Genomic DNA, 18,038 nt, shown 5'->3' with positions numbered 1-18,038 from the left:
GTGACATTTCTATTTATCCATTAATAGATTGTGGTTTATGGATTAAATCAGCCATGTCAAACTGTAACCATAGTAACAGCATTTGTTCTGCTTTTTTTTTTTTTTATGATTAGGGAATTCTTTTGTCTGTGGATATTTCACAGAGTGAGACGTTCTCAGATTCAGTGGTTTATGTTGCAGAAAGATAATAATCATTCCCAAAACAGTCTGTAGGATACAGTCGAGGTCAACACTTTGTCTGTTAACTAACCCGACGTTTCTGGATGAATTCCTCTCTGTGCCTGTCAGATTTGTTCACATTTATTTGTTTTGCTTTTGTGTCACTTCCATCAAAAGCCACTTAAGGGTTAAGACAGTTATTTTTCTCTACTGTGTTTTGATTAACTGATGGCTAACTGATGGCTTTTATCCACTTGGACTAATTAGCTCTAATCAAGCTCGTTGTCAGTTATTTTTGGCTCTGTTTAACTAAAAAAAACTGCACCAAAACTGACCTGAAAATGCCTTTTTTTTCGCCGTTTGTGGTGCAGAAATTATAGCAGAGTGTGCAGTTTGACATGACAGTTTTATAGGTTTCTTATCTTCTGATTAAATGTTTATAACTTACCGCACAAATATGTAGATAAAAACACATTTACCTAACAAAACAAAAAAACTGTGTTGATTCTTTCTTATTTCAGCTCCTATCTGCACTGCAAATGGGCCACTCTGGAGGAGCTAGAGAAAGATCCCAGAATCCACCAGAAGATTAAACGCTTCAGGACCAAACAGGCCCAGATGAAACACCTGTTCACCGAGGTAACGGTCAACATCATCTACTGTTTACCGTCCTTATCTGCTGTCACGACCGGACTGAGCGCAGGTTTTCTCCTTTGAGTCGAATGACGGATTAGTGTTTCATAATCTAGCAAATGTAAACGTCATTACTTCAGGTGTTGCAGTAATAACGAACGGGCAATAACACATTCATCTAGTGTTGAAAGTGCTATAAAGGTCAACAGGTTAACTCCATCATGCTGTAACCAAGGCAACACTTTGACACAGAAGCATCATTTGGCTGATGCATCGTTTCTCTAGCAAAGCTTAAACAGAACTAATGTTTATTTCTCTCTGCAACAACAGCAGTTATAGTCGATATTTCTCTAATGTTGAGAAATATCAAGTCAGTTTTATTTATTTAGGTTAAAATCACTTTACAATCTGCACTGCATGCTACGCTTTCAATCCTTAAACCATCAATTTGGGGAAGATTAAATGCCACAGAAGAAGAGGAGGAATGAAACATCAGAGGGGCTAATCCCTCAGATACACCGTACATACAGAGTAGACAGAAGTAGCAGTAAACAGAGCTACACTGTTAAATTAATAAAAATGTAATATTACATAAATATTAGGTGATTTACCACCACGTCTGGGCTATATTCTTATGTTAACAGCATTTTTAGAGCAATTTTTTACAACCTTTTGGCTTATTTTACATTCTTTGCACACATTATCGCTTTCTCAAAGTGACTTAATCAATAATGAATAATAGTAAATCTCTTGTTGTCTCTCTTTCTCCCTGCACCTCCCTTTCTTCCAGCCTGATGAGGACTTATTTAACCCAGACTACGTAGAGGTGGACCGGGTGCTGGAGGTGGCTGTTACTACGGATACTGAGACCGGAGAGGTGGGTAACGAACAGACTCTCAGAGCAGCGTCTGTCTGCTTTGAAAGCGCTTATTACAGAAGGTAGTAAACTCTCAGTCCTGTGCTCCAGACACACACAATGTTTTTTTTTTTTTCTTCTTCTTTATGTTGTTGTAGGAGGTTACTCATTACCTCGTTAAGTGGTGCAGTCTCTCATATGAGGAGGCGACGTGGGAACTGCAGGAGGACTTGGACCCAGAGAAAATCAAAGAGTTTGAAGAGATTCAGAAACTGCCGCCAGACCTCAGACACATGGTGAGTAGAAACACAATAGAAGAGGAAAAAAAAATGTGCAGTTTGATGCTGTACCTTGACCTAGAGCGGAAAAAATGTAGCGTGAATACAGCACAGGTTCACTTTCAAGAGGAGAATAGTCATTTTCACATCCAGGTAAGTGTGGAGGAAAAATATGTAGCACTTTATAACTCTTATTTTGAAAAGTACTATATTAATACAATTATTCTCAACTCCACATTTATTGTATAAAGAGAAATAAGCAAGAAGAAAATATTCATCTATTTAGCGGCAGTGTGAGCAGGGGAAATATTACTTTTAATTAAATAAAAATCTTTTGAAATTAAGGCCAAGAAATTTAAAGCACAAGTTCACAATTTTTCAAGTCTGTCTTAAAGTAATAGTCAGGTGCTCTTATGAACATTTAAAAAAGGTTTTCCTTGCTGTAATCATTCTTCCAAATGTGTTTGCAATGTAAGTGATGGAGGACAAAATCTACAATCTTCACTTGGTGCAAAAGTTTATCTAAAGCCTGCGTGAGGCTCAATTAGTCAAATCAAGAGGATATCTTTCAAAGTAAAAGTCTTTTTAGTACAGAAGTCCTTCTTTGTGTTTCCTCGTCTAGCTGTAGTGGAAGGATAGTTATGAAAAGAGGGAAATTTTGCTAAAAATTGTGTATGTGTTGTAACTTTGGAAGATATCCACTTGATTTGACTAATTTGGACGACTGAAGCCTCATATTAGCTTCAAATAAACTATAGATTCTGTCCCCCATCGCTTATATTGAAAGCACTTGGGGAAGTGATCTTTTAATGGTCAGTTTGAACAGGAAGAATGATTATAGTGAGCAAAACCTGTTTCAATGTTCATATGGACACCTGACTAGTGTTTTAGGACAGACTTGAAGAACTGAGAATCCGTCATTTGACATGAAGTAAAGCATTGTATTGTTATTGTAGCAGTCAGCATCACATATATAGTGGCTTGGAGCAGTTAAACCAACATTTGGCACATTGATTATTTCTATTATTCTTAATCACAGCGACAAACCTCTGATCGGCCCAGTTGTTTTTCTAGCTGGTTAAACAGTCATCAACAAGCACAACATCAGACCCGTTTGAAATGCTGCAAAGAGCTGGAGAGATGTGGACGGGGATTCAGAAGTCTGGAACCAGGCTTTCTTAGATAAATAGTGAGCAAAAACATTTACGTTTTGAGTTTAGATTGAGGAAAAAAAAGGGGAGAAATTGCACAACAACACAGCACCGTTATGGCTTTATATTTCATCGCCAACCCTCCCTGCTGAACAAACATCTGCCCACATCTCTCCCACCACTCTTCCCTCAGATTCAGCATCTTGCCCTCATTTTCTTTTTCCAGTGCTAATGAGTGCAAACACAATCAGCGCTGTGAAGTTCTCTTTCTTCTCAAGCTGGAGTTCTGCACCATCAGGTTCAGTGTTTGTTTTCGGAGGTGACATTGAGGTTTTGAAAAACCCCTCGCAATCAAATCCATGCAAAAACATTGTCTGTGACCCACAGTCCACATCTGTGCTTTAGTTTAGTGTTTAGTGTGAGCGTCACCATGAAAGTGGGGGCTGAGAGATTTTCAAAAAAATATCTAATTTGTAGGGCTGTACTCTGCTGGTCGACTGGTGGATTAGTTGGTTGATATGCTCTCATCTGACTAAATTCTCATTGGTCGAATAATCTCTGTGTCATTTTCATAAGGAGAAAACATGGATGTATAAAGAGAACTGGATACAGCGTCGGAGCCTGGGCCCCATTCATTCCTATGAAAGTTGCTCAGTGGCGCATGAAGCAAAAAAAAAAATCAACTTCCCGGTATGAAAGTACCCGGATCTTCCGCATTGTGCGGCCCATAGAGCATGCGCACTTGTGACTTTCACTGGCCGAGTCGGCTACTTCCGGTTTAGCAATCCGGCTAACTTGAATGGAGATAAAACAATTCAATCATGCGGCTCTTCGAGGCTTTTGAAATGTGATCAGACCGAACGGATTTAATTCTGATAGTGAGACAAGTCATTTCGCGGGGGTTGTGACGCTCAGAAAAAAATATCCGCTGATTTACAGACGTCTCTTTCACAATGTAAGTCTATGGGGAAAAGTCTTTTTGGGCCAGTGTGCATCACGTGACGTTGTAATTACACGGTTTGGCCGATATGTCAAATTGGCTTCAGAACCTGGTGCTCTTCCTGTATCCAGTTATCTTTATACATCCATGAGAGAAAAGTGCAACATCAACAGCTTTCCAGGAGTACTCCATTATTTCCTGCGGTGGGATGGACAGACTAACAAATTACCTGTGAAAAACATGTATTCAAAACACCCCCGTTATTTTCACAACTTTGAACTCGCCCAACCTAACGGAGATTGCTGGGTCTAACTGTACTCAACGTTTACTGAACGTTTACTAAAACTGTGTTTCTCCATAATGACACAACGAGAACCCCCGCCAGGCCAAAAAAATATTTTTTAATATTTGATATTGGAAATCGATAGCGTTTGGGAGTCTCTGTGCAGCGCTGTTCCGGTACATGAGTCAACGTCTGTGTCGTTGCCTGGGAAACCGTTGCTCCGTAAAGGAGTATGTTTGTGTAGCGAGTGGGAAAGAGAAGTGACGGTGGATGCGAGCAGAGCAGAGGAAAAGGTCAGTAGTAAGTTGTCAGTCTGGCAGTAAATGTACAGTACAGACTACAGAGTATCAGTTAATAAATGCTATAAAGTCACGTCTGTTCTTTCCCCAAATGCTGGAAGAGTAAAGGGGGTTAGCTCCAAAGTTAGCAACAATGGGTTAGCATAACCTGAAGACGCAAAACAGAGAAATACAGAACAGAGATTTTCTTTGGTTGACTGCTGCCCTACTAATTTGTGACTATTTTTGACTGATATTGCAATTGTGATATGATTCATGATATTAGAGGGAATGATCATTTTCACACAATTATTCTCATTTTCATTGAACAACATATTATAATGATTATGGTGTGATTTTTGTGGGGATCTGTACCAAACAAAGATGCTTTTTTAAGTCTGTAGAACATAATGTGCAGGCCAGAACATCTCTGCTGTATGATAATATTTAATCTAAAATGATATTTTTTGACACACATCTTGCCTTTAACAAATATTGCGCCTCCTGTGATTTGAAAATTGCGATTTTGATGAATAAAACTTTGATGAATTGTTCAGTCCTGCTATGAAACTCAGATAAGAAACTACAGGAGAGGCTGTTTAATGTTTATGTTTATGACAGTTAATAGTTATTATGCAGTATTTTGTGCAGTCTCCTGACCAGTCTAACAGGACATTTACATTGCAGGCTGCTGAATACAAAATCTGCTGCTTAAATAGCAGCAATTTTCTAGAGTCTCTCTTCTGATGGTGCAGCAGCAGTGAGACCTGAGCAAATTATTCTCGCTCATTAGCTACGGTTCCTTTTTAAAACTAGTATTATCACTTATTATCGCCTGGCGGCTACAATCTGTTATGCTTCTTATTTTATTATTTGTCCATTAATCCTCCAGAATCAAAGACTGAGTCGTCCTTTACCTTTAAAACCTTCCTCCTTATTGATGTATTAAATAGTTTTAATATCTGATATTGTTCTTGTTCATTTGTTGGATAAACTCTATGTAGTCTGGAGATAAAGACGCATTTTCACGTCTCATCTTCTTCATCTTATTAAGGGGTTGCTTGTAATCAGATTTTGAATAATCCAACTTTGATCTGACAGATGGAAGCAAAAGTTGCCTGTTACAGTTTGTTTGGTAATTATGACTGAGACTGAAACGATACGTCATGAAACCTCTTATCAATGGAATAACACAGTGTGTGTGTGTGTGTGTGTGTGTGTGTGTGTGTGTGTGTGTGTGTGTGTTCCCAGGAGCGTCCTCCTCCAGAGAAATGGCAGAAGTTGGAGCGTTCCAGAGATTACCGGAACGGAAACCAGCTCAGAGAATACCAGTTAGAGGGAATGAACTGGTTACTGTTCAACTGGTACAACAGGTGAATACACAAAACATATTGGAACCAGTCAAAACAATCAAACTGGTGGTTTAAACAGTGTACAAAAATAAAAAAACATCTGTATATATTCACTGTCCAAAGTTATGATGGTAAAAATTCAGTTGAATAAAACAGGAAACTGTAAAAAAAAAACATGAGTTCTACTACTTTTAACTTAAAAACCATTAAAACCTCGACACACTGACACGGTGTGTTTAGTTGCGCTGCGACTAAATCCGTTTTCATGGCTTCATGTGAGGTTGAAGGCGAACAAACAGATGAGTCACACAGCTCTTGACATTTTTTTTTTAAGGTTTGAGATCGACATCAAACACAGGAACCTGTAACAGCTGTGAGGATCTGCTATGACTTAACTCCATAAAGTCAAGTTTATTCTATGAATCATAAGCATAATCCCAGTTAACCCAGAACTAAAGTCAGCCCGGCTTCTGATCTGAAACTGTCATTAAAGGAGTTTCATGTAGAAGCGAGGCGCAGAAAATGATACCACACCTGCTCAGTCAAGGGTTTCTCTTTATTTTTTACTATTTTCTTCACTGTAGAACGACACTGAAGACATCAAAACTATGAAATAACACAAATGGAATCATGTAGTAAATAAAAAAGTGTGTTTGTATATATACATAATTATTTTTTCATGTATAAACACCTCTGGATTCCACTTTATTGTAGATTTTCTGATTAGATTTGACCATAAATGAACATTTTTTAGTAATTCACAACTGTTTTTCCTCCTACAAGTCATTTATGTTGTAGGATGCAGAATCCTTATGAATATCACCAGTTTGTTATGTGAAAACAAATTTGTTTACACAAATAGTCAAGCATTAATTAGCCTAATTATTGTTCTGATTAGCATAAATTGATGTGTTTCCTCTGTTGTAGGATTATAGCGGAACATAAGGCAGCCCTTTCTTGCTCTCTCATGCTTCTTTCTTTTTTTTTTTCTTTTTTTTTCTTCCTCCTCCCAGAAAAAACTGCATCCTGGCAGATGAAATGGGTTTAGGAAAAACCATCCAGTCCATCACCTTCCTTTACGAGATCTTCAGCATGGGGATCCGCGGCCCCTTCCTCATCATCGCCCCGCTTTCCACCATCACCAACTGGGAGAGGGAGTTCCGCACGTGGACTCGCATGAACGTCATCGTTTATCACGGCTCGCAGATCAGCCGGCAGATGATCCTGCAGTACGAGATGTTTCACAGAGACGCGCAGGTGAGATAGATCCACAGATAGACGGGGACGTGGGAGGGAGGGTGTCTGATCTTTTTGTTTTCCGTTCAGCCCGAGCGCCGCACGTCTCCTCAAGAAACATAAAGCTGATTTCTCTAAAGAAGAAAATCCCCCCCCTCCACCTCCCCACCCCCCTACACACATCCTGTTACACTCTTGTGAATCATCAGTCTGTGATGTTTCCTTTTGTTTCCTGCTTTTATTTGGTGATAAACACAAACAGCTCAACTTGAACTTTGAGACAATTGGAATCGGACGTTTTCTGATATTTAAAGCTCGTTTAGAAGAAAAGCTGAGCTCACTGTAAAGATTAAATGTTTTGTAGCTGCAGTGTCGAACATTTCATTCGCTGTGTGATATTAAAATGGAAAAATAAAGGCCCGGCCTGTTCATTTATCAACGTATGAGCTTTATCGAGGTCAGTGTTTGGAGAGAGAGAGAGAACACAGAAGTCTGTGTGTGAGTTTGTGCAGGGAGGATGTTGTAGTTAAAGGTGAAGATAACAGGAAGGTCACACAAATAAGCATGTAGGAAAAAAAACAATGATCTCACACATCCCTCTTCTTCACAACATTCAGATAGTCTTACTCATGCAACTTGACCTTATTGTCAAGTCTTTGGCATTTAGAGATTCTTGAACTTGCTTCTCCTGACGGTAGCTCGAGTAAGAGACGATGAATCTTTAATTCCTTGGAGGTTAGACGTGTAGTTAAGAAGGTTACTGTCGGGAGATTTATTGTTTTTTAACACGGAGAGAGTTGAGAGTGTCTGCATGTACAGGAATGTGCAAAAATAATAAATCAGTTAACTTCATACAAAGCAGCAGTTCTCTTCTGTTCACCTGCACTTGGCAGGTCGGATGTTTTCCCGCCACCGCAGTTCTTCTTCTTCTGTGGATTTAAGCGTCTCGGTAGCTTCTGTCTCTTCATGTAATCACAGACTGACTCCGTGATGTTGAGATAAGAGCTCTCTCGGGGGCCGAACCATCTGTTGCAGGACTCCTTGTTTTCTTCTCGTCGCTGAAGATACTTCTCTACGAGTCCGGCTGCGTGTTTTGCGTCGCTGTCGTGCTGCAGAATAAATTCGGGACGACCTGATTTATATTGCATAATGGATAAAAAACCTAAACATCTAAAGTGTCTCAAACTTTTGCACAGTTCTGCGTATGAGCCCAGATTCATTTACTTTAGTATGTTGTGTTGTCGTCCTCATTAACTCTATTTGTCATCCTCATCAAGACCATCAGTCAGACGTTGAAGACTATTTAAGATCATATTTACTTCTTCCTCCTCTTTCCATCCTCCATCCTCAGGGACTTTTGCTCTCTCCCTCTCTCTCTCTCTCTCTCTCTCTCTCTCTCTCTCTCTCTCTTTCTTAATTGACCTCTTGACCTCCCTCCCTGCAGGGGGAGCTCCGTCTCTCCGGCTGCGAAGTGATCGGCATCTCTGACATTTTCATGGCGGAACGTTTCAGCCGTGTAGTTATATAGAACGACACTTCTCTCGTTATAAATATTCAATGTCATGATAGGTTTTTTCTTATTGCAGCCAGATGAATACAGAGCAGGTTATCATTACAGTACGCTGCTTGAATGTTTTATCTTCTGATTTGAAATGAGGCTGGATACATATATCCAAAGGGGGGAGTGGATATTCACTTTGCTCATGCTTGATAAATTCAGCATTTAGTGCCTTTAGTGGAAGGTTACAGTTACATGGTCTTCATCCCATTAAATGTACCTTTCACACCTTCTCTTTCCTCAGGGTAACACTATTCCGGGTGTGCTCAAGTTTCACGGTTTGATCACCACCTTCGAGATGATCATGGCCGACTGTCCGGAGCTGAAGAAGCTTCACTGGCGCTGCGTTGTGATCGACGAAGCCCACCGACTGAAGAACAGGAACTGCAAACTGCTGGAGGGACTCAAACTCATGAACCTGGTCAGTCATTGCAGCTCTGTTTTTTTTTTTTTCAGAATAAAAGTCCTTACAAGCAGAAGTTCTGTGTTTCTAATATTTCCCTCTGCGTGTTTCTAACAGGAACACAAAGTTCTGCTGACAGGAACCCCTCTGCAGAACTCGGTGGAGGAGTTGTTCAGTCTGTTGAATTTCCTGGAGCCGCTGCAGTTCCCTTCAGAAAGCAGCTTTCTAGAAGAGTTCGGAGACCTCAAAACAGATGAACAGGTGCGTTCAGATGTGTGTTTTCACGAGGAGAGAGAGAGAGAAGCAGCTACGGGACACGCTGGTGTTTGTATTAGATGTGTGTGCACTAACGTTTCTATTCTCTCATATCTGTGTTGTGTGTTTCATCTGGTTTCTTCTCTGAAAACAAAAGGCTTATATTTACCTTTTGATTTTAAATGTACTGTTGGTGTGAAGATAAAGAGGAAGGAGTATGTTTGACTCGACAGGGTTAATATATGTGTGTCACATTTACATTCATGTCACACTAACACAAACCTCCAACAGGTAAAGAAGCTTCAGGCCATTCTGAAGCCCATGATGTTGAGGAGATTGAAGGACGATGTAGAAAAAAACCTAGCGCCTAAAGAAGAAACCATCATAGAGGTAAGACTGTGTGTGTTTGATATAAACATACATTAACATAAATCAAGTGACTCGTCCACAACTGCAGTTCAGGCTGAATAATGTATATAATATCACCACAAAATCTGCATAATGTCTTTTATCTGCATCTCATATCTCACCTGTTTTCAATCACAACTGAGCACTAAATGCAAATAAAATAGATCACAAACGGTAACACTTGACTTAAAGTCTCCTCATTTAATATTTATGAGCAGTATAATGTTCACTATATAATAAGCTGTAGCTGTATTATTATTGTGTAATAATACAGAACATTTCCTCATAGGAGAAGTTATAATTGTTGACAAATGCTGTACAATAATTAACACTTAAAATCTGCACTTATATCTACATTATAGGGTCTCATTAAATGATTATAAACATGTTAAATAGGAAGACTTATAGTAAAATGTTCCAGTTTCCTCCCGTAGTCCAACAACATACAGGTTGATTGAATTAGAGGGTTTAATATTTCTTGTGGTGTGAATCTGACTGTCCAGGTTCCTCAACAGGATAAGTGTTCATTATTGTTTGGTACCGTAGTCAGTACTACATACTTTAAACATGTGTGTTCTTGCAGGTGGAGCTGACCAACATTCAGAAGAAATACTACCGAGCCATCTTAGAGAAGAACTTCTCCTTCCTGTCCAAAGGAGCGAACCAGCACAACATGCCCAACCTCATTAACACCATGATGGAGCTCCGCAAGTGCTGCAACCACCCCTACCTGATCACAGGTGACAACACACACACACACTCACACACACACACACACACACGCTCAGCACCTCGTTAATGACACGTCAGTTATAATGAGACATTCATTACAGCACTTTAGTGAGATGAGCTTCATCAACAGGCTGTCAAAACAAACAAATATACATATATATTAAAAAACTAAATTCTCCTCAGGTTACCATATGTTCTGTTACTCTCCGTCTCTTAAATGAAGTATTGTCCCTCGCTCGCCTTTCTCTTCCTTCCAGAACAAATCAGCGATTGGATGTACCAGAATTTTCTTCAATTAAACAAAGATAAAACTGAAGTAATTGTTTTTGGAGCCAAAGAGAAGAACGATTACAAGTCAGCACTCGGCTACGATCGATAACGTTAAAAAAAACCCACAAATCAAGCCAGAAATCTGGGTGTAGTCGTCATGGACTCGGACCTGAATCTTAACAGCCGCATTAGTCAGCGTGCTATCACCTGAAGAATGTATCAAGGATTAAAGGACTTTTGTCTCAGCAGGATTTGGAAAAACTTGCATTTGCAACATGCGTTTATGTGCAGTCGACTCCTCTACTGTAAAAACCAAATCACACAGCTGCAGCTGATTCACAGCGCTCCTCTCTCGGCTCTTTAATGACTGTTTTCAGTCGTATTTAAATGTCCTTTCTTTGTGTGTTTCTTTTCCACTTAGTCTCAATGTTTTTAATGTTTTATGTAAAGCACTTTGAATTGCCCTGTAGCTGAAATGTGCCGTATAAATAAACTCGCCTCGCCTTCGTTTTGCCTTCCAGGAGCAGAGGAAAAGATTCTCGAAAGCTTCAGGAAGTGTCACAGTCCAGATGCGCCAGACTTCCAGCTGCAGGCGATGATCCAGGCAGCCGGTAAACTGGTGCTGATCGACAAGCTGCTGCCCAAACTGCTGGCCGGGGGACACAAAGTCCTGGTCTTCTCCCAGATGGTCCGATGTCTGGACATCCTGGAGGACTACCTCATCCAGAGACGGTGAGGAGAAGGAAGGAAATAAAACAAAGGAAGGGAATAAAAATAAAGGAAGTTTGGAAAAAGGGATGGAAAAACAGAGAAGGAGAGTCAAAGATGGAAAATCAACACATTTCTATACTTGTGTTTCCTCCAGCTACACGTACGAACGCATCGACGGCCGCGTGCGTGGGAACCTGCGACAGGCGGCCATCGACAGGTTCTGTAAACCGGATTCGGACCGCTTCGTTTTCCTGCTGTGCACCAGAGCCGGAGGGCTGGGAATCAACCTGACGGCAGCAGACACCTGCATCATCTTCGACTCGGACTGGAACCCCCAGAACGACCTGCAGGTGGGCACGAGGCCGGGCGACGTGGCGAATAATTAAACAGCACCAGCTTTGTCACACATCGGTGCATCACGTCTACTTTGTCTGTATATTTCTACTGCAGAGTTTAAAGTATAAGAGACCAGAATGTGTTAAACGAATTAATCTGTGTTATCAAAACATGACAGAACAGAGATCTTTATCTCTCTCTTTCTTGGCTTCGCTACGTCGCCGCCGCTCGTCTCGGTTATATAATATGAAGTGGCATTTGTGATGCCTTTTGGGACTGCGGCAGTTGACAGAACGCTCGCTTCAAAGGACGGCGGCTGCCTTGAATAATGAAGTGAGCGCAGAGTGTTACCTGACTCTGGGATGTGAATCTTCCTCACAGTTTTGATGATGCACGTTGTCAGATTTCAAGTAGCCAGAATATTTCTACACTGTCAAAAACTGAACGGCTTTTACTTGTCAGAGATGTTTCTCTGATTTGAGGGGTCGTGGCTGCTGTGAGGTTTTGTTCTTTGTTAAAACTTGAGACTGGATTTATTGTGTTGAACGTACATGTTAATGTTCCTAACTGGGCTCTCTGATCAGGCTTCACTTGCTAGTCGTATTATGATAATTAGAGCTGAAACAATTGATTAAGTGATCAGTCAATCGACAAATTTGATATAATTTTTCTTATTCCAGCTTTGTAAATGTAAAGATCATCTGCTTTTCCTCGTCTTATATGACACTAAGAATATAAATAAACTTTAATATCTTCAGTGTCTTCACTTCAAATAAGAAAATAATTCAAATGAAAATAATAGTCTCTCGCAGCCCTGATGATAATAATAATGAATTCTGCTATTGATTTATTTTTATTTCTTGTTCCCTTCCCGCCGTGTCAGGCTCAGGCACGCTGCCACCGGATTGGCCAGAGCAAAGCGGTGAAAGTCTACCGGCTGATCACCAGGAACTCGTACGAGAGGGAGATGTTCGACAAGGCCAGTCTGAAGCTGGGATTGGACAAAGCCGTCCTCCAAGACATCAACCGCAAAGGAAGCCTCAACGGGGTGAGAGATTAGTTCTTATTAGATATTATGAGGTTGTTATTCGAGCAGCCGGTCGTGTATCTGATTGTGTTTTACCGTCTCGCAGGTGCAGCAGCTCTCTAAGCTAGAAGTGGAGGATTTGTTGAAAAAAGGAGCGTACGGAGCGCTGATGGACGAAGAAGACGAGGGGTCCAAGTTCTGCGAGGAAGACATCGATCAGATACTTCAGAGACGAACTCAGACCATCACCATCCAGTCTGAGGGGAAAGGATCCACGTTCGCTAAGGTAGAAACCCCCAAAATCTACTCGCACAAAACTAGAGTCAAACTGAAGTATAAACCCTTAAAGCATCTACAGTATATAAACTAATGCAACATGTGCACCTAATACCAAACACATTGAACTGACTCATTAGCCTGATGCTAGTCTGTGCCCTAAAAATAGTGAATTAATTTGAGAAATTGCTCTGATATGAATCTGATATAAATCTTATGCCGTCTGCCAGTTTTATACACATTAAGCTGTTGTCTGTCCTCCTGGTTTCTTATGCAACCTGTGTTATTGGTGTAATTCTCAAATCGTGTTCAATATACACCAGTTGTGTTGGAAAAGGTCCTAAGTTGGACTGATTATTGTTGTTTTTCCCACAGTCTAAATGCTGTTTCAGAGGCTTTTTTTTTGGAGGGGAGGGGAGGGAGGGAGAGGGATACTAAACACTTGGAATATTTTGGCATAAAGATCAAATGTTGAAGATACTGAATATTTGCTCAAAACAGCCAATTGGAAGCTTCAGGCCAAACATTTGGACGAACGCCAACATCTGTCTAAATCCAGTTAACATCAACCGGGATCTGTTTGTCTCTATTTTTTCTTTTTCCTCCTCCAGGCCAGTTTCATCTCATCTGGTAACAGAACGGACATTTCTCTGGACGACCCCAACTTCTGGCAGAAATGGGCCAAGATCGCAGAAGTGGAGATCGACTCCAAATCCGAGAAGGTACAGCAAAGAGAGAGAGAGAGAGAGAGAGAGAGGAGCGGTAATAAGAATGGGGGAAGAAGAGACGATTTAAGGAGTGTAAGAAGAAAAAAGAGACAGAGGATGGCACAGAAAGAAAGGGGAGAAAAATGAAGACATAAAGGAAATTACTGAAAGTGAAATAGGGAGGGAAGTGAAGAAAGGATGCTGAAGAGTGATAAACAGGCAGAAGAGGAAAAAGGATCTTAGTAAGGTGAAGGTAGAAAGAGGAGCGATGGAGCAGTGAGGTAATGGATAAAAGCAAGATGAGGAAACAGCATAAGGCCAAGGAAAAGAAAGATGGATCTGGTCCAAGTCAGTGTACACAAAGGAGGAGGGAGGGGGGAAATTAAACTGAGCTCCCAAAAACTGGGAGAAAAAAAGAGTAGACGAGGACAGGATGTTGGAAATGAGGATAAGAAAGGAGGATATGCTCGTCCTTTCCTTTCTCTTTTTTTTTTTCCTTTCCCTTTTCCATCTCTCCTCTCTCTCTCTCCTCTCCTCACCTCCTCTCCCGAACAGATGGACCGCCTTAATGAATGAAGCAGATTGCACACCAAGCACTGCTACTGTCTTCATTACGTGTGCGTGTGTGTGTGCGTGCGTGTGTGTGTGTGTGTGTGTGTGTGTGTGTGTGTGTGTGTGTGCCATGACTCGTGCCTTGAATCCCTAATTATGACTCCCCCATGTGAAGAAGAAGTAATGTGTGTGTTTTTTTGCTCCTCAGGTGTCCCTTTTCTTATGAATACAGCTGACAGATCCCTCCTTCATCTCGTCACTACAAAGAACCTTTTTAAACCTCTTTCTCTCACCGTCAAACTACATTCTCTCTCTCTCTCTCTCTCTCTCTGCGGCGCAGGAGTCCTTGGTGATAGACACGCCTCGGGTGAGAAAACAGACTCGCCACTACAACTCGTTCGAGGACGACGAGCTGATGGAGTTCTCGGAGCTGGACAGCGACTCGGAGGAGAGGCCGTGTCGGACCCGTCGCCTGGGCGAACGCAGCCGGCGGTACCTCCGCGCAGAGTGTTTCCGAGTGGAAAAGAACCTGCTCATATTCGGGTAGGACGTTCACATTTAGCTGCACATTCACACCACAATTTGCAGGAAGAAGCAGAAGGAAGTACTCCCCCTCGCACATAACCTGCGGAGTATTTCTGCAGCAGTGAAATGATCCCAAACAGAAGGTTTTTATAGGTTTGAATTGATGCTAACATCTGATAGCGGACAGTTCCTCAGGCTTGGGAAGCCCAGCATGAGAAACACACTGACTATTTGTCATTTCTTTCTAACCAGTATGAACACACATCCCCTCACACCTTACAGCCAAAAATCTTAAACCTTATGGGATAACAGTTTAATAACCAGTTCAATAAAAAGCTACTCATGAGCTCATAAACCGTTGTTTACAAGGTCGGTCTCTTGTGAGCTCAAGTGTGACCATAAATGAGACGAAATACAACAGAGTAGAGGTTTCAATGTGAAGTGAAGGAAATAATAAACTCTTATTTGTCATCACACACTTCTGTATATTTATTGTTGTCCATCTTTGTTTGTGGCCGTCTTTCCTCTTGTCAGTTGGGGTCGTTGGAAGGACATCCTTAACCACGGTCGCTTTAAATGGCACCTGGCAGAGAGAGACATGGAGGTGATCTGTAGGTAAGAGAAACAAGTCTCAACTCGTCCAGAATGATTTACAAGCGACCAGATGCTACACCTGCCGACGTAGCCATCATTGTATGAGAGGAGTGTGAAAAACATATAGATATAAGAAAGTATTGTTTTTTGGTCACTCAGGGCTCTGTTGGTTTACTGCCTGAGACACTACAAAGGTGATGACAAGATCAAGAGCTTCATCTGGGATCTGATCACACCCAGTAAGGAAGGCCAGGACCAGGCGCTGCTCAATCACTCAGGTTAATATTTCACCTTTCATTCATTACTGACTTGATTTGTGATGTTTTTGTTTTTAGGAACTTATATCCTGCTGCTTTAGTACCACTAATACCTGGTCATTTTATCATTCCCTTTACATTAAGAACCTTTTTTCCCTCACTTTCTTTATACTAGACTGTAGTGCAGTATATATACAGAATCCATTGTTGGCAACTAAGAGGATTTGCTATGAAGAAATAGTTTGATAATTTATGAAGGAGATTTTTCTTCCTCGTCTCTGTTCCTCCAGGTTTATCAGCTCCGGTTCCTCGGGGTCGGAAGGGGAAGAAGATGAAGAATCAGCTGAATGTTCCCGAGGTGAAGAACGCTGACTGGCTGGTCCACTGTAACCCTGAGGTGGTGCTGCAAGACGAGAGCTACAAGAAACACCTCAAACAACACTGCAACAAGTCAGTTCACTGTTGTTGTTCTGTAGTCCACTGTTTTATGACATAAAAGACGTTCCTACACAAACACCTGAAGCAAACTGATCAGGATACTTTCTAATGACGTTTCCTCTAGTGTCACCATGACGGTATAGTTCTTCTTCAGGTGTTTTTATTTAGAAGCCTTGTACCACTAACTAAATTGTTATTTACTGATGATTTACATTAGTTCTGTCATCTGTAAAGCACTTTCAGTACCTCGATATCTCAACAACTATTAGATGGATTGCTTTGGTATTTGGTGCAGACGTCCGTCGCCCCCTGAGGATGAATTATTGAGTTATTGATTGTTAATAACTTGTGTATCTTTTGAATGTTATATGTACAAGAAACAGTGCATTTGTGAGAGTTTTCAGCTAAAACTTGAACTTTTTGTGTGTAACACTGTGTCAAAGTAACAGATTGTTACTGGATGATGTTGCATTGGTGGTTTATTGATCCAAACTGGGTAAAACTTTGACCCAGTGATGAATGATGCATCATAATCTAAACCTATAGAGTCAGTTTGGGTCAGCTGTGAATCTAAACCTAATGAAACCTCTCCGTTATAGTTTGGATCAAGGTAAATGAACTGTAGTTGTGATCATCTCTCACTCTCTCTCTGCAGGGTGCTACTGAGGGTGAGGATGTTGTACTACCTGAAGGTGGAGGTTTTGGGTGAGGCAGCCAATCAGGCTCTAGAAGGGATACCTGCCAGGTATGTAGCACGTTCTTCATATTAAACCTGCTGAACTATTAGACTGTTTGATCAGATGGTTTCTCTACTTGTTGCTAAACTCTACTGACACTTAATGGAAGAATTCGGAGCTTCATCTGGCAAGAGATTGACACCATGATTTATTGTTTGTCGTCCTGTATGGTTATATTTCCCTGCTTGTTTATACTGAAAACGTACAGTAGCCGTGTGAAAGTGACAGTCTGTCGACAGATTTGTGATTGACTGGAGTGTCCTGACCCGACACCGACAGCAGCAGTGACTGACAGACTGATTGTTTGCATGCGTGTCTGTTTGTGTTGACAGTAAACTCGAGGTGTCACTACCAGACATCGACTACATAGAGATCCCAGCTACGTGGTGGGATGCTGACGCTGACAAGTCTCTCCTCATAGGAGTCCACAAACACGGTGAGGACTGGAGTCCAACACTAAAACCCAAATCATTGTCTTAAAAATTACGCTTTGCAAAGGAACCATCCGATATATGTGTGTTTCTGCCTTTTCATGGTGTGTGTGCGTGTGTGTGTGACAGGCTACGAGCGGTACAACGCCATGCGTGCGGATCCAGAACTGTGTTTCCTGGAGAGGGTGGGGATGCCAGACGTCACCGCGCTGTCCGCTGAACAGGGAGGAGGGGAGGGGGCGTCTGATATGGCTGACAGGTAGAGTACACACACATGCAGAGACATCACACCACATCCAAAAACACTGACACACCTTTAAAGATGAATCTTACTGTATGTACACAGACACAATGATGATGCATGAATGGTCTCCTCTATGTGGAGTCATTTTGTGTTTATGATTATAGAAAATATAAATAAAAGTCTAAAAAGAACTTATTTTGAAGGCTGATAATAAAAGTAATATAGTGGAGCAACAACAACAGAAAAAAAAGTCTGAACTACACATATTTTTGTCTGATCAATTATTAAAGTCGTGACAAATATTGTACATATAGTACTGCAGTATATTTTTATGTTGGAAAAAATACTAAAGTTTACTATCAAAGATAACAGGAAAGGGAATAAAAATGCAGCATAAAGAAACATTTATGT

At 41.1% G+C, this 18,038-nt stretch overlaps 1 protein-coding gene across 9 annotated transcripts in view; it reads left to right on the top strand.

The window, feature by feature from the left end:
* The window catches only part of chd6 (chromodomain helicase DNA binding protein 6), a 105,659-nt gene that overhangs the window by 62,366 nt on the left and 25,255 nt on the right, over nt 1–18,038 (top strand). For 8 of the 9 annotated variants that reach the window (XM_042407552.1, XM_042407555.1, XM_042407557.1 and 5 more), the window contains 21 exons: nt 681–798; nt 1,583–1,669; nt 1,807–1,944; nt 5,830–5,951; nt 6,944–7,187; nt 8,969–9,145; nt 9,245–9,388; nt 9,674–9,772; nt 10,374–10,530; nt 11,314–11,524; nt 11,658–11,853; nt 12,723–12,887; nt 12,973–13,152; nt 13,754–13,864; nt 14,742–14,944; nt 15,461–15,541; nt 15,680–15,798; nt 16,068–16,227; nt 16,871–16,960; nt 17,285–17,388; nt 17,513–17,642. In XM_042407552.1, coding sequence (XP_042263486.1) covers nt 681–798; nt 1,583–1,669; nt 1,807–1,944; nt 5,830–5,951; nt 6,944–7,187; nt 8,969–9,145; nt 9,245–9,388; nt 9,674–9,772; nt 10,374–10,530; nt 11,314–11,524; nt 11,658–11,853; nt 12,723–12,887; nt 12,973–13,152; nt 13,754–13,864; nt 14,742–14,944; nt 15,461–15,541; nt 15,680–15,798; nt 16,068–16,227; nt 16,871–16,960; nt 17,285–17,388; nt 17,513–17,642 — 3,036 coding nt within the window. Of the gene's footprint in view, nt 1–680; nt 799–1,582; nt 1,670–1,806; nt 1,945–4,558; nt 4,594–5,829; nt 5,952–6,943; nt 7,188–8,968; nt 9,146–9,244; nt 9,389–9,673; nt 9,773–10,373; nt 10,531–11,313; nt 11,525–11,657; nt 11,854–12,722; nt 12,888–12,972; nt 13,153–13,753; nt 13,865–14,741; nt 14,945–15,460; nt 15,542–15,679; nt 15,799–16,067; nt 16,228–16,870; nt 16,961–17,284; nt 17,389–17,512; nt 17,643–18,038 lie in introns of those variants that run through there. The other variant, XM_042407558.1, reaches the window with a different exon arrangement.

The sequence above is a fragment of the Thunnus maccoyii genome, chromosome 3 (assembly GCF_910596095.1).
Source record: "Thunnus maccoyii chromosome 3, fThuMac1.1, whole genome shotgun sequence".
Classification (NCBI taxonomy): domain Eukaryota; kingdom Metazoa; phylum Chordata; class Actinopteri; order Scombriformes; family Scombridae; genus Thunnus; species Thunnus maccoyii.
Note: the sequence above shows the minus strand (reverse complement) of the source record. Positions and strands in the feature narration are given on the sequence as shown.